Consider the following 13,162-nt stretch of genomic DNA (forward strand, 5'->3'; position numbering starts at 1 on the left):
ACTTTGCCAGGCTAGGGAGGGCCACGTGCTGCGCGAACATTCTGGGTGCTCGTTTTCTGTAACAGGTGACCCTGCCACATGCTATGATCCCAAACAGAACAAACCTGGCCGTTCTCTGTAAGACAGTTGCTTGCTTAGAGCTTAATTAAGGTGCCCCGATGCCAGTTGGAACTATCGTTTTTCCCTTCGAGTGGCCAAATAAGGAAACATGTTGCAAAGTGAGCTTTTCATAAAGGGAGTATTGTGAGGCAAGCGCCCTGGTAGGAAACAGAATTTGAGCTTTGGAAGCATTTCCTATGGAGCTAAGCTCTGAATTCCACCATGCCTGCTGCCAGGCTCCCAACAGAACCCTGGTTTTCAATGACTCAGCGCTCGGCACGCTGGTTGGCTGGCAGTCCTCTGTCCTGACCTGACTCCAGCCTGTCCGTGGCCCGAGTCTTACCCCGCGCCTCTCTGCTCGTTCTAGATAAGTACGCCGTGCGCTTCATCCCTCACGAGAACGGTGTCCATACCATCGATGTCAAGTTCAATGGGAGCCACGTGGTCGGAAGCCCCTTCAAAGTGCGCGTTGGGGAGCCTGGCCAGGCAGGCAATCCTGCCCTAGTGTCTGCCTACGGTGCAGGGCTTGAGGGAGGCATCACAGGTAAGACTTGAACGCACATCTTACAGTTACCTGAGCAGCTTGGGGGCAAAGCCGTGTGACCATCTCCCAGTCTTGGGGGGCCTTGTTCTCTCTGCCGGGGAAATGCATTGTTTCATCTATTTTTATTTTTTAGAGATAGAGAATTGCTGTACCAGGGCCTCAGCCACTGCAATAGAACGTCAGATGCTTGCACCACCAAGTGGGCGTGTGCAACCTTGCGTTTGCCTCACCTTTGTGCACCTGGCTTTTGTGGGATCTGGAGAGTCGAATATGGGTCCTCGGGCTTTTGAGGGTTTTCTTTGCATAGGATTCATGATGTAGCTCCTCCTGGGTTTTCTTAGTCCCTGGGCTCCCAGAAAAATCAGCCTCCAGATGCCTGTCTTCTCTTGTATTCTCTGGTCACAACAGATGAGGATAAAAGGCCAAAAGGGTTCAAGAATCCTGTAGCCAGGGCTGGAGAGATGGCTCAGTGGTCAAGGCGCTTGCTTGCAGAGCCTTCAGGCACGGGTTCTATCCCCCAGGACCCACATAAGGCCAGATGCACAAAGTGGTGCATGTGTCTGGAGTTCCTTCACAGAGGAAGGAAGCCCTGGTGTGCCCATTCTCTCCCTCCCTCTCTCTTTCCTTCTCTATCTCTCTGTTAAATAAACACCTACTTAACAACGATAACAACAAAAAGAATCAGCGCCGTGCAGGCTGTGTGCAGGGCAAGAAGTGGATCAGAGAGCTCCTCCGTCCCTTTGCTCAGGGCCTTTCGGACTCCTTCCTGCCTACTCTAGGTGGCCCTCCTGCTGGGTGACCACACTGGTCAGAGGGCTGCTTGCTTGTCGAACAGACTCATTCAGCACCGAGATGAGCTTACTCCACTCCTCCAACTCGGAGACTGTTCTTTTTCAGGGCATGCAGCCCTCCCCTTTTATTTAAAAAAAAAAAAAAAAAACACCTTTCCTCCTTTATCTTACTTATTTTCAGGGAAGAGAGAAAGGTAGATAGAGAATGGGGATGCCAGGGCCTCCAACCACTGCAAATGAGCTCCAGATGCGTGCACTACCTTGTGCGTCTCTTACATGGATACTGGGGAATCGAACCTGGGTCCTTGGGCTTTGCAGACAAGTGCCTTAACTGCTAAGCCATCTCTCCAGCCCCAGCCCTGCGTTTTCCTAAAGGCTGATTGGTTTTCATAAAAGCTGTTTACCAGGTCAGTTAGGAGCCAGACCTCAGCTGGTGTCTGGCACGCCGTCGCTAGGGATAGTGCTGGCTGTTGATTGGGGGCCACTGAGAAGGTCCTAGATTTCCAGATAACTTACACTTATGTATGTGCCCTCTCTTGATCTCCCTGCCATGCCGTGCCCTGAGTGACACGGAGCAGACTGTCGTCCTCGTGCACCAGGGGGTGAGTGGTCATAGTGACATGGCTCCCAGCCATGGAGAGTGAGTGTCAAAAGTGGCAGAGGAGCCCTGCCCAGGTTAGGAGTGGCCAACGGTCTGGCATGATGCCAGGAAGTCAGGCCAAAGTAATGGCCTTGACAGAACCACGCCTGGGGTGGCATGGAGGACTGCCAGATGCCCCAGGCGCAGCCAGGCTGGCCCCTCACCATGCTGTGGGCCAGCAGCTTGGCCTGAGGCGATACCCACCATACAGATGGGGAAAGTGGTCTAGGCGCTCTCTAGACACACTTATCTTTGATGACACAGAACCATTGGTCAGTTCCATGTCTCTGACCTTGGAAGTCTCCACCCTTTGCTCCCTCCCTAAGTGGCTGCTCTCTAGAGGTGCCCAATCTCCCCCAGCCTACTTTGTGGGGTGTCCTAGACCAGAGCCTTTCTCCTCTAGCTGCCCAGGATGAGTTCCAAGCACAGTACAGCTAGCCACACATCAGTGGGGCCCTCCTGGCATCGGAGCCTGCAGCAGGCCTTAGTCCCAACCCCAAAGCAGCCTCAGGGTCTGGCCTCACCAGCCAGGAACCAGCCGATCCCCTGTTGGCTGTGTAACAACCTCTCCCACTTCCTCTTGGTAGTTCTCGCCCCTCTGCAGAGCTCGGATGTCAGGCTGATTGCCGCCTGAGTGGGAGCTGGACTTGGAGGGAAGCTCCCGGCCAGGGGAGGGGCCCAGCCTGGCCTGCTTCATAAGCGTTGCTGTGTTCGCGGAGGAAATGGTGTCTTGTTTTCCCAGCCCTCCTACTCCCCCAAATTTTTCTCCCCCAAGTTTTCCCCAAATGTTATCTTTCCCAAGATAACCCACCTGCGGTGTGGAGGGAGCGAAAGGGGGTGCCACATACTGCCCCAGCATCCTGAGCAAAGCAAACCGCCCTGTGTGTCCACAGCTGGCCTTGTTGTATGTCTTGGCTAGAACTTTACAGGGACTATTTTCTGCGGATCTAGGAGACAGGAATGTGAAGAATTTGGAGCAGAACTGTGTGCTCCAGGTAGAGGCCATGAGCTGAACCAGAGTTCTGGGATGGGTGTTTGCCAGGGTCGGGGGGCAGACCACCGCGCCCAGAGCTGGTTAGGGTGTCACCTGTGGGTTTTCTCTGTCCTGCCATCTCGTGGGGCAAGTATGTTACCAGTGAGGTGGGCAGATTTAATGTCTGAATCTCATTTCTGCTGCTCCATAGGTAGGAACAAGAACTTCTTTCTGGGCTGGGGCGATGGCTCATTGGATAAAAATGCTTGCAGTCCACTGGTTCATTCCCCAGCAGCCACTTAAAGCCAAATGCATAAAGTGGCACGTGCTTCTTGAGTTAGTCTGCAGTGACAAGAGACCCTGGTGTGTGTCTTCTCTCCCTCCCTTTTCCCTTCCCTCTCTTTCCTCTCCCTCCTCTCTCTCCCTCCCTCTTCCCCTTCCCCCTTCCCCTTCCCTTTTTCCCTTTTTCTCCCTCTCTCTCTTCTTCCCTCCCTCTCCCTCTTCCTTACAACCAAGTCTCTCTAACTCTACTTTCAAAATATCTTTCCTGTTGCACATGGTGGCACACTCCTTTCATCCCAGCACTCGGAAGGCAGAGGTAGGAAGATCGCCGTGAGTTTGAGGCCACCCTGAGACTACAGAGTGAATCCAGGTCAGCCTGGGCTAGATTGAGACCCTACCTTGAAAAAATAAACAAATAAAAATAAAACCACCACTTCCCGACCCACCGGCCCACCTTCCCCACACAGGCCCCGCCTTCACCACTGCTGCTGGAAGCACCTCCCAGCTGCACAGATCAGAAACCGTGACAAGGTCTGCATAGTGGTGGGAACTGGGGCGGCAGCCTCCGGAGCCTCCAGACACAGCTGGTGTGTGTTTAAGGGGTTGCACTGTAGCAGTTTCCTTGTTTTATTGATGACCAGAACAATAATTCCTTCTCTGGCCCAGGAACTACAATTAAACCAAAGTATGTCCCAGCTGGCTTGGCTCTGGGGCTGTGGGCAGAGGCCCAGAGCAGGGAGTGGGCCCTGCACTAGGGCGCCCGCTGGAGGACATCCTGATACCCCAAAAGCCTGCACCTGCTGGAATTGGGCTGTGGGCACGGAGGCTTTTGCAGATCAGGGTCCTTGTCAGACTCTCTTTTGGCCTTCCCTTTTGTCACATGCTTTTAGGGTGTCCCAGGGCTGTGGTGAGGGCCTCTGTCTGTTCAATGGCCACCTGGGCCTAGATACCAGTCATGCATGGGTGGCACAGACATAGCACATCACTTCCTCGTGAAGCAGCAGGGCTGGCCCATGGCTGAGCTTCCTTTGCCTCTGTGTAGTTTGTAGAACAGGATCCCATGGGTAGGGTAGATAGGTATGTGGTCCACTAAGCAGGAGCTAAATATGAGTTTAGTCCTACTTAAAAAAAAAATATATAACATATATATATGATATATATAATATAACATATATACCATATGTATATATATCATATATATGATATATATCATATATATGTTATGTATATATGAGATATATATATATATATATATATATGATTCATTTGCAGAAAGAAATGAGACAATGGGTGTGCCAGAGCCTTTTTCCACTACCAAAAAAAAAAAAAAAAACTCCAGATGTAGGTACTGCCTTCCACATCTGACTTTATGTGGGTACTGGGGAATTGAACCCAGACTGTGAGACTTTGCAAGCAAGTGCTTTTAACTGCAGAGCCATCTCTCCAGCTCTCTTTGTTGGCATTCATCACAAACTGGGTGGGTTGGCAGCTCTAGCCCTGGGCTTCCTTGGCTGCTCCAAGTCCATCCAGAAGAGAAGAGAAAGGTCAGCAGTGCCCACATCTCCCCTCCCCCACAGAGACAAGAGGGCCCTGGTGGCTGGAGTAGCGCCTGGGGCTACAGTGATAACTTTGGCTTCTCGCCCCCAGCCACATGGCCACAGAATAAGGCACTCAGTGCCTGTGGGCAAAATGTCAGCCACACTCCTGACCAAGCCTGGGCAACAGGGCTGCCATCCCATGGCCTGAATGGCAAATCGGTCATTTCCCACGCCACCAAGGCAAATGTGTTGAGAGGGGACTTGTGTGAGGTCCCTACTGCTGCCTCAGCTCCCCCCATCAAGTCCCCCCAGATCATGCCCCGTCTTCCTCTCAACCATCTACGCACTTCTCTCTCCCCAGGCATCCAGTCTGAATTCTACATCAACACCACCCGAGCAGGCCCAGGCACCTTGTCTGTTACCATTGAAGGGCCGTCCAAGGTCAAAATGGACTGCCAGGAAACCCCGGAAGGGTACAAAGTCATGTACACGCCCATGGCCCCTGGAAACTACCTCATTGGGGTCAAATACGGTGGGCCCAACCACATTGTGGGCAGTCCGTTCAAGGCCAAGGTGACAGGTAGGTATGCCACTTACAGAGTTGCTCTTCTGTCCCCAGGACTAGCTGACACCCTGTTAACAACAGTAGCAGCTGCTGGAGATTGTAGCTTTGTCGGCCCTACTTGGAATCTTTTTGAGATAGGATCTCATGTACCCCAGGCTGGACTTGAACTCCTGTAGCCAAGAATGATCTTGAACTTAAAAAAAAAAAAAAATTGCATTTGGGCTGGAGAGGTGGCTCAGTAGTCATGGAGCTTACTTGCAAAGCTAAAAGACCCAGGTTCAATTCCCTAGGACGTAAGCCAGACAGACGCACAAGGTAGCATGTGCATCCGGAGTTGGTTTACAGTAACTGGAGGCTCATTCTCTTTATATATATCTACCCCCCTCTCTCATAAATAAAAATAATTTTTTAAAATTGTATTTGGGGGCTGGGGAGATAGCTCAGTGATTATGGTGTTTGCCTAGAAAGCCTAAGGATTCATCTTTGATTCTCCAGATCCCATGCAAGCCAGATGCACAAAGGTGAGGCAAACGCAATGTCACACATGCCCACTAGGTGACACAAGCATCTGGAGTTCTATTTCAGTGGCTGAGGCCCTGGCGCACCAATTCTCTCTTTCTCTCCCAGTCCCCAGTAAAAAATTTAAAAGAAAAAAAAATTGTATTTGGGGCTGGAGAGATGGCTCGCAGTTAAGAAACTTGCCTACAAAGCCTAAGGACCCAGATTCATCTTCCCCATACCGATGTAAAGCCAGATGCACATAGTGGCACATGCATCTGGAGTTCTTTTGCAGTATCTGAAGGGCCTGGTGTGTCCATGGTGTCTGTTCTCTATGTCTCTCTCTGCTTGCAAATAAACTTAAAAAACAATTTTAAGCCAGGCATGGTGGCACATGCCTTTAATCCCAGCATTTGGAAGGCAGAAGTAGGAGGATTGCCAGGAGTTTGAGGCCAGCCACCCTGAGACTCCATAGTGAATTCCAGGTCAGCCTGAGCTAGAGTGAGACATTACCTCGGAAAAAAAAAAAAAAAAAAAAAGTGGGGGAAGTTTGGATTTTATTAGGTGGTGGGTCTTTATGTAGGCAAGCTTTCCAGCCTTGTCAGCCATGGCCACACTGATCCATTTGTCCTTATTCCAGTTGTAGGGGTGGAACGCTAAGGAATTTAAATGACTTTATGACTTGGTGGACACACCCATAATCTCAGTACTCAGGAGGTTGAGACAGGAGGATTGCAAGTTCAAGGCCAGCCTGGGCTACATAGTGAGACCTTATCTTCAAATTTTTTTAATTTTTATTTTATGAGGGGAGGGGGGGAGGATTGGCATGCCTCTAACTGCCACTGTCAAACTCCAAATGTGTGCACAAGAGTCACCTTGTGCATCTGACTTAGGTGGATTCTGCGGAGTTGAACCTGGATCCTTAGGCTTCGCAGGCAAGCACCTTAACCACTAAGCCATGTCTCTAGCCTGACCCTATCTTTGAAGAAAACAGGTGGGTTTGCAGGTGTAGCTTAGTTGGTGAAGTACACCACGAGGGCCTGGGATCAGACCCCCAGTACTCACGTATCGAGCCAGAGTGTCATGGAGACGGTAATCTCCACACTGGGAGGTGGGTCCAGGAGGGTCCCGGATAATCTAGCTCAGTGAAGACCCGATTTCAACAACGTTAGGTGGTGAGGGTAGAAAGATGGCTCGGTGGTTAAAAAACACTTGCCATGCAAGCCTGTTGGCTGTGAGCAGAGTCTGGGTCCCAGGCCCCATGTGAAGTGGGACACAAGTAGTGCAGGTGACCACGACGCCAGTGCCTGTGGCCATGGGAGGCGAGGGTCAGGAGAAGTTGGAAGCTCAAAGCAGCTAGTCTGGCATTCACAGTGACAAGCAAGGACCCTGCCTTAAACAGGGTTGAAGGGAAGAGTCAGCACACCGTGCTGGTTCTCTGACCTCCACACGCCACACACAGTGACAAGGTGGCCAATTATGACGACACATGACATCGATCTCTGGCCTCTACCTCTGTGTGCAACACACACGAAACAGCTGCGAGCAAGAAGTAGATGAGGCAGGAGGAAGATCGAGAGTTCAAGGCCACCCTGGGCTAAATGTCCCTGTGTCAGCAGACCAAAACAACAGCAACAGGAAAGGGCTGTGGACACAGTTCAGAGGAAGAGCTCTGCTACATAGACGTGATGTGAGGTGCTGTTACAGTGGCTCTGCACCGGGTGGACCTGAGGCTCGCAAGGCCCTCCGGCTGACAGACTCCCTCGGTCAGGCTGCTCACGCCCCCCCCCCCTTCCCGTGTCCCAGGCCAGCGTCTGGTCGGCCCAGGCTCAGCCAATGAGACTTCATCCATCCTGGTAGAGTCAGTGACCAGGTCCTCGACGGAGACCTGCTACAGCGCCATCCCCAAGTCGTCCTCCGATGCCAGCAAGGTGACCTCCAAGGGGGCAGGGCTCTCAAAGGCTTTTGTGGGCCAGAAGAGCTCCTTCCTGGTTGACTGCAGCAAAGCAGGTAGGTACCGGGCTTGGGCGGCCACCCACTTCCACCTGGGTCTCCCCGGGTACTTCCGTGAGGCCCACCCGCCCACTCGCAAGTGACTCTGTTTATTCCTCTGTTCTCCTGCATGTGGTTTTCCTTCTGCTTCTTGACTCTTCACCAAGTTAGAAAGATGGTGTCCTCATTACCCATGGGCAAACTGTCTAAATTCCCTGACCCCTTCCCTGATGCTGGACGCCTTAACTGTAGCCTGAGCTAAGACATTTCCTTCTGTTTCAGCAGTCTCTTGCCTGAGTTCTGGCATCAGCCCACATGGGCTGGAATTTTTCCTCCTTGCTCCCTTCCTCTCTCTTTTTCTTTCTCTCCCTCCCTCCTTCTTTCCTTCCTTCTCTCCCTTCCTTCACAAAGCTTGCTAGCCATGACTTTGGCAAGTTATCAGGTCTCTTACTAAAAATCGATTTCTTCTGTCTAATGGGTAGGACTGTCCTTCGGGTCTGTGGGAGCCAGCAAGAGTATCCTAACTGTCTAACACGTGCTGGGTGCCGCTCCTGTGACCCACATACGCACACAAAGGACGTGCTGTTGGCCTCCCTGGTTTGCAGACGGGGAAGCTTAGCTAGGCAGAATGAGAATGCTACATCCAGGGTTACTAAGACACAAGTTGGCAGAGCTGGAATTCACGTGCAAGGCAGGCTACCGGGTCGTCAGCACTGAAGGAACTCCACCAGCTGCCCTGGTCCACCTCCCTCCCCTCAGCCTGGCTCAGCACATCTGGTCAGAGTGACAGCCTCTCCCGCCTTCTGCCCTCAGGGTCCAACATGCTGCTGATCGGAGTCCACGGGCCCACCACCCCCTGTGAAGAAGTGTCCATGAAGCACGTGGGCAACCAGCAGTACAACGTCACGTACGTCGTCAAGGAGCGCGGGGACTATGTCCTGGCCGTGAAGTGGGGGGAGGAGCACATCCCCGGCAGCCCCTTCCACGTCACGGTGCCTTAGAGTGGCACTTGGCATCGAGTCCTGAGAAGGGTGCTTGCTGTCGCTTTTCTCTTCCCGCTTGTTTGTAATCTCACTTTACACAATGTCCCCGGCCTGTCAGTGGGTCCCCAACTCCATCCCCAAACAGTTGCCGTTCAAAGTGCCTGTAGAAGTAAGTGCTGGACTTGACCCCTGAGCAACGTGGTGGCCAAATCATGAATGCAGCTTAATGCAGAGTTAGCAGGACACAGCGTGCACTCGGCCCCAGTCCAAACTCCTAGATGCACGGAATGCTGCAAACAGACCAAGAACGTGGCAAGACTGGTATTTTTCCAAAAGAAATGAGACTGAAGAGGGCGGGGCAGGGGGGGAGTGCCAGGGAAGACAGGGAAAAAGAGGAGGCCCAGTGTAGATTGCCATTTAGCAAAGGAAATGACTAAAAACCAGCCTGGCCTGCCCTGTGGCAGGCCCCAGAGTCTGCCAGCCAAGGCCGTCGGGTGGTTAATCATCGTGTCGACACGGTTCCTCGCCCATCCGTCATGCTCTGTGGCCTCTCAGCAGTACAAGTGTGGGGCGAACTGGGGCAGGTGGCATCCCGGCTGCTCCCGTAAGTCACACTGTGACCGTCTTGGGAGCCATGGATCTCCTTGTATTGTCCAAGTCTGTTTCGGTTACTTGGCTGAGGAAATTCTACAGTGGCAAGCAGCACCCCTACTTGGCCCTAGATCTTTGTAACCAACACTAAGCCCTTGACTTTAACATCAGCCCCGGCCATTTGCCAGCTTGGAAATTCTTACCAAAGCCTTTAAGGAGACCTCAGGTGGACCCATGCGCTGTTAGTGCCTTGGCCACGAAGGCCTCTTGTGGGCCGTAATATGCGCGCCCACCGCAGCCATCCTCATGGGTCACTCTGAAAAATATAACAATGGACAGGGTAGACTGAGGCGCCTGCCAACCTTCAGCTCGGGATTTGGCACTGCTGGGGGATGGGCAAAACCGCCTTTGGCTGTAGCAACAGGCTTGGGGGGAGGGGGTATCTTACAATGGCTCTGTTCTGGGCATGACCCCATGCCAGCCAACACTGTTTGGAGAGCAATAGAGAAGTGTGTAATTCCAAAGATGGTGTGTAGGGCATTTTGCATGCTACCTGCAAACCTGACCTGGCCTGGGGGTGAAGCTAATTTGCCAGGGCCATTGTCCACAGCAGTGCCCAAAGATGGGAGTGGGCTGGGCTGCTGGCCTTGGCAATTCTGCTGCTCAGTCTTGAGGACTTGGTTGCTGTCGCTGTGGGTGCAGGGGGGCGGGGGTGAAGGGGATCCCAGCAGCTGGGGACAGGTGTTGGTAGAAACCAGAGGAGACAAAGCCCACTGTGAAAGGACCACAGGTGTAGACGACGTGGAGGCCAAACTGGAATCAAATGCTGACTGGAAAATATCTCATAACTTATTAAATAAAACATTTGCTCCGTATAAAGGGTTCCCTTGGCATTATTACTGAGTAAGCTGTCTTCAGAATCGGCGGTTTGGGCCTCTGACCAGCTGCCAGGAGAGACCTGAGGCCTGGGGAGCTGGCTCAGTGGGGGTACTGCTTGCTGCACAAGCATGAAGAATGGAGTTTGGACCCCACAGTGTCCACATAAAGTAGGGGCATGGTGTCTGCCGCATGTGTCGGGGAGGCACAGGTGGGGTAGGAGGGTGCCTGGTGCTCACTGGCTGGCTCCAACGAATAGACGAGCATCAGGATCAGTCCGTGAACCCTACTGTGTCAACGAGGAAGATGGAGAAGACGCCCTGCCTGGACTCTGGCCTCCACATGTGTGTGCACACACACACACTCCACACATACATACATGCCCAGATGCATGCAAAATAAAAAGCTTTTTTTAGAAATTTTTTTTTATTTTTATTGAGAGTGACAGAGAAAGAGGCAGAGAGAGAGAATGGGTGCACCAGGCTTATGTGGGTCCTGGGGAACCGAGCCTTGAACCGGGGTCCTTAGGCTTCACAGGCAAGTGCTTAACCGCTAAGCCATCTCTCCAGCCCTTTGTTGTTTTTTTAATTGCTGTTCCAGGTGGGGTCTCTAGCCCAGGCTGACTTGGAATTCACTCTGTATTCTCAAGGTGGCCTCGAACTCACAGTGATCCTCCTACCTTTGCCTCCCGAGTGCTGGGGTTAAAGGCATGCACCACCACGCCCAGCTCCCAGTGTGTTTTGAAACAGGGTCTTGAAGCCCCAAACTTGCCGTGTAGCAGAGGGTGGTCCTCCCACTTCTGCAAGTGCTGCTCTGACAGGTGGGAGCTACTGGGCCCAATTAGGTGCTGCTGGGACCAGACCTGGGGCCGTGTGCACACGAGGCCAATGTGTCCTACCAACTGAGCAGCTTACCCACCCCGCGCATGTGTGTGTGTGTGTGTGCGCGTGCATGCGCGCATGTGTTGCATGACCTGGCTGTGGGGTAAGAATGACAATTGTTTTTCTCCGAGGTGGTGGAGGAAGGTGAGGCAGGGCTGCCTGGACCCCCGTCTGTGGTCTCTGCCCTGAAGGTCCATGGCCTGTGGAGGTCTCGAGCTGTTGGAGCCCACTCAGGCTCTGCCTAATGGCTCACTGTGCTTTGCTGAGAAGCGCAGGGCTATGGCCACAACTCTTTTCATCTCCGAGCCTGGCTACGTTTGCTGTGCGAGACAGCAGTTTGCATGCTGGCTGTGTGGAGGTCTCTGTGTGCCTCCCCTTCTGAGTCTTCCATTGTTTTCTGGGGACAGCCCCTGCTGGCGGTGATGCTTCTGCCACAGGATGTGAAGTGGCTGCTTGTTGGCACCAGATGGCCCCTGCTTGGGAGCAATGGCATTTTTGTGGCCCTGCTAAGAGCCACTGCTAACTGTGCCATGGAATCCTGGAAGGCAGGGTGGGGGAGGGGTCCCCTGGTCCATGGCTAGAACCATATAGTCTCTTCTTATCTGCACCTGGGTTTGGCTGCTATGGAAACGAGCCATTGTTTGTACCAACACCGTGAAAACTTTGTAACTTGGTGGGCCCTGAGCCAGGTCCTTTCTGACTTTGACCCTTGTCTGGCTAAAGCCAACAGGACGGGGCTGTCACTCTTGAGTGGCAGGAGAGGCAGCTGTGAGAGGGAAATGCTTCATTAACACGTCTTCAGTCTTCCCTTCTAATATATGTACAAGGGCTTAGTTTTAGCTCTTCCAAGAGGCCCTTGAAGCCGCATTTTGTTGCATTTAGTGTAAATGTTCCTTGTAAAGTTTACAGCATTAAAAATAAACAGGCGGGCTGGAGAGATGGCTCAGCCACAAAGGCATTTGCCTTGCAAAGCATAAGGACCCAGGTTTGATTCCCCCGTACCCATGTAAAGCCTGATGCTACCCACCCTCCATGTCACAAATGTCACGGTGGAGGAAGGGAAGGTTCTAAACCAGGTCTGGTTCAATTCTGTTCCTGGGAGGAGTTCTGCAAACAAAAGGTCCTTATTTGCCTTGTAATGGGCTTTGTGTGGGCCCCCAAACCCACAGGGACCAGCTCATGTACTTGGAATTTAGGGGGACCCACCTCTTTCTCTGCTTTGGAGTTCTCAAAGGCAGGTGGGAGACGGACGGAATTCACAAGCCTGCCTTGTGGCATGTTTCCCAGGGAGCTCTGAGCCTCAGACTTGCTTATCTCCCTGGGACAAAGAATCTTGTGGCCTTTTTATTGCCCGTGGTTTCCCCTGTGCTTTGGCCACTGCCTTCCCACGGTGGCACCAGGATGCTCGCCTCGCCCTGTCGCCACATAGGCGGGGCACATTCTTAGGGTGCAACCGGTGCCGAACCCTGCATGGTGTTCTCATAGAAACAGACCTGACAGACGCCGGGCCTTAGATCCAGCCCCCGGCGGCCAGTTGGAATAGTAGCAAAAGGGGTGTGAGAAGCGCACAGCACCGCGTGTCCCAGGCCACAAGCTCAGATCTAGAGTCCAATCCCCGCTCTGCGCTGGCTCACTGAGTCACCTCAGGCACCGGCTGCTGGGCCCCCAGTGCTGTCTCTAGCATGGAAAAGTCAAGGGGAACTCACATTCCAAACTAAGATCAGCACCCCTCTGCAATTCCGTTCATCCCCCAACTGTCTGAAGAAGGGCTGTTGGAGTGTGGAAGTGACTTGGCTCCCCAACATGGGGGGAGAGGGGAGATGTGCCCCGTTGAGGAGAAAGGTGATTAAGGGCGAAGATGTTCATGGGGTGGCTTTAGGCACAAGGCAGAAAGTTCAAATCCTGGCTC

The 13,162-nt window shown here is 52.8% G+C and overlaps 1 protein-coding gene across 3 annotated transcripts in view; it reads left to right on the forward strand.

The window, feature by feature from the left end:
• The window catches only part of Flnb (filamin B), a 175,676-nt gene extending 165,456 nt beyond the window's left edge, over positions 1-10,220 (forward strand). For all 3 annotated transcript variants that reach the window (XM_004669088.3, XM_004669089.2, XM_004669090.2), the window contains 4 exons: positions 467-643; positions 5,229-5,447; positions 7,737-7,940; positions 8,736-10,220. In XM_004669088.3, the coding sequence (XP_004669145.1) occupies positions 467-643; positions 5,229-5,447; positions 7,737-7,940; positions 8,736-8,923 (788 nt within the window). In that variant the 3' untranslated portion in view covers positions 8,924-10,220. The remainder of the gene's footprint in view (positions 1-466; positions 644-5,228; positions 5,448-7,736; positions 7,941-8,735) is intronic.
• The last annotated feature ends 2,942 nt before the right edge of the window (positions 10,221-13,162 follow it).

Source organism: Jaculus jaculus, chromosome 16 (assembly GCF_020740685.1).
Source record: "Jaculus jaculus isolate mJacJac1 chromosome 16, mJacJac1.mat.Y.cur, whole genome shotgun sequence".
Classification (NCBI taxonomy): Eukaryota; Metazoa; Chordata; class Mammalia; order Rodentia; family Dipodidae; genus Jaculus; species Jaculus jaculus.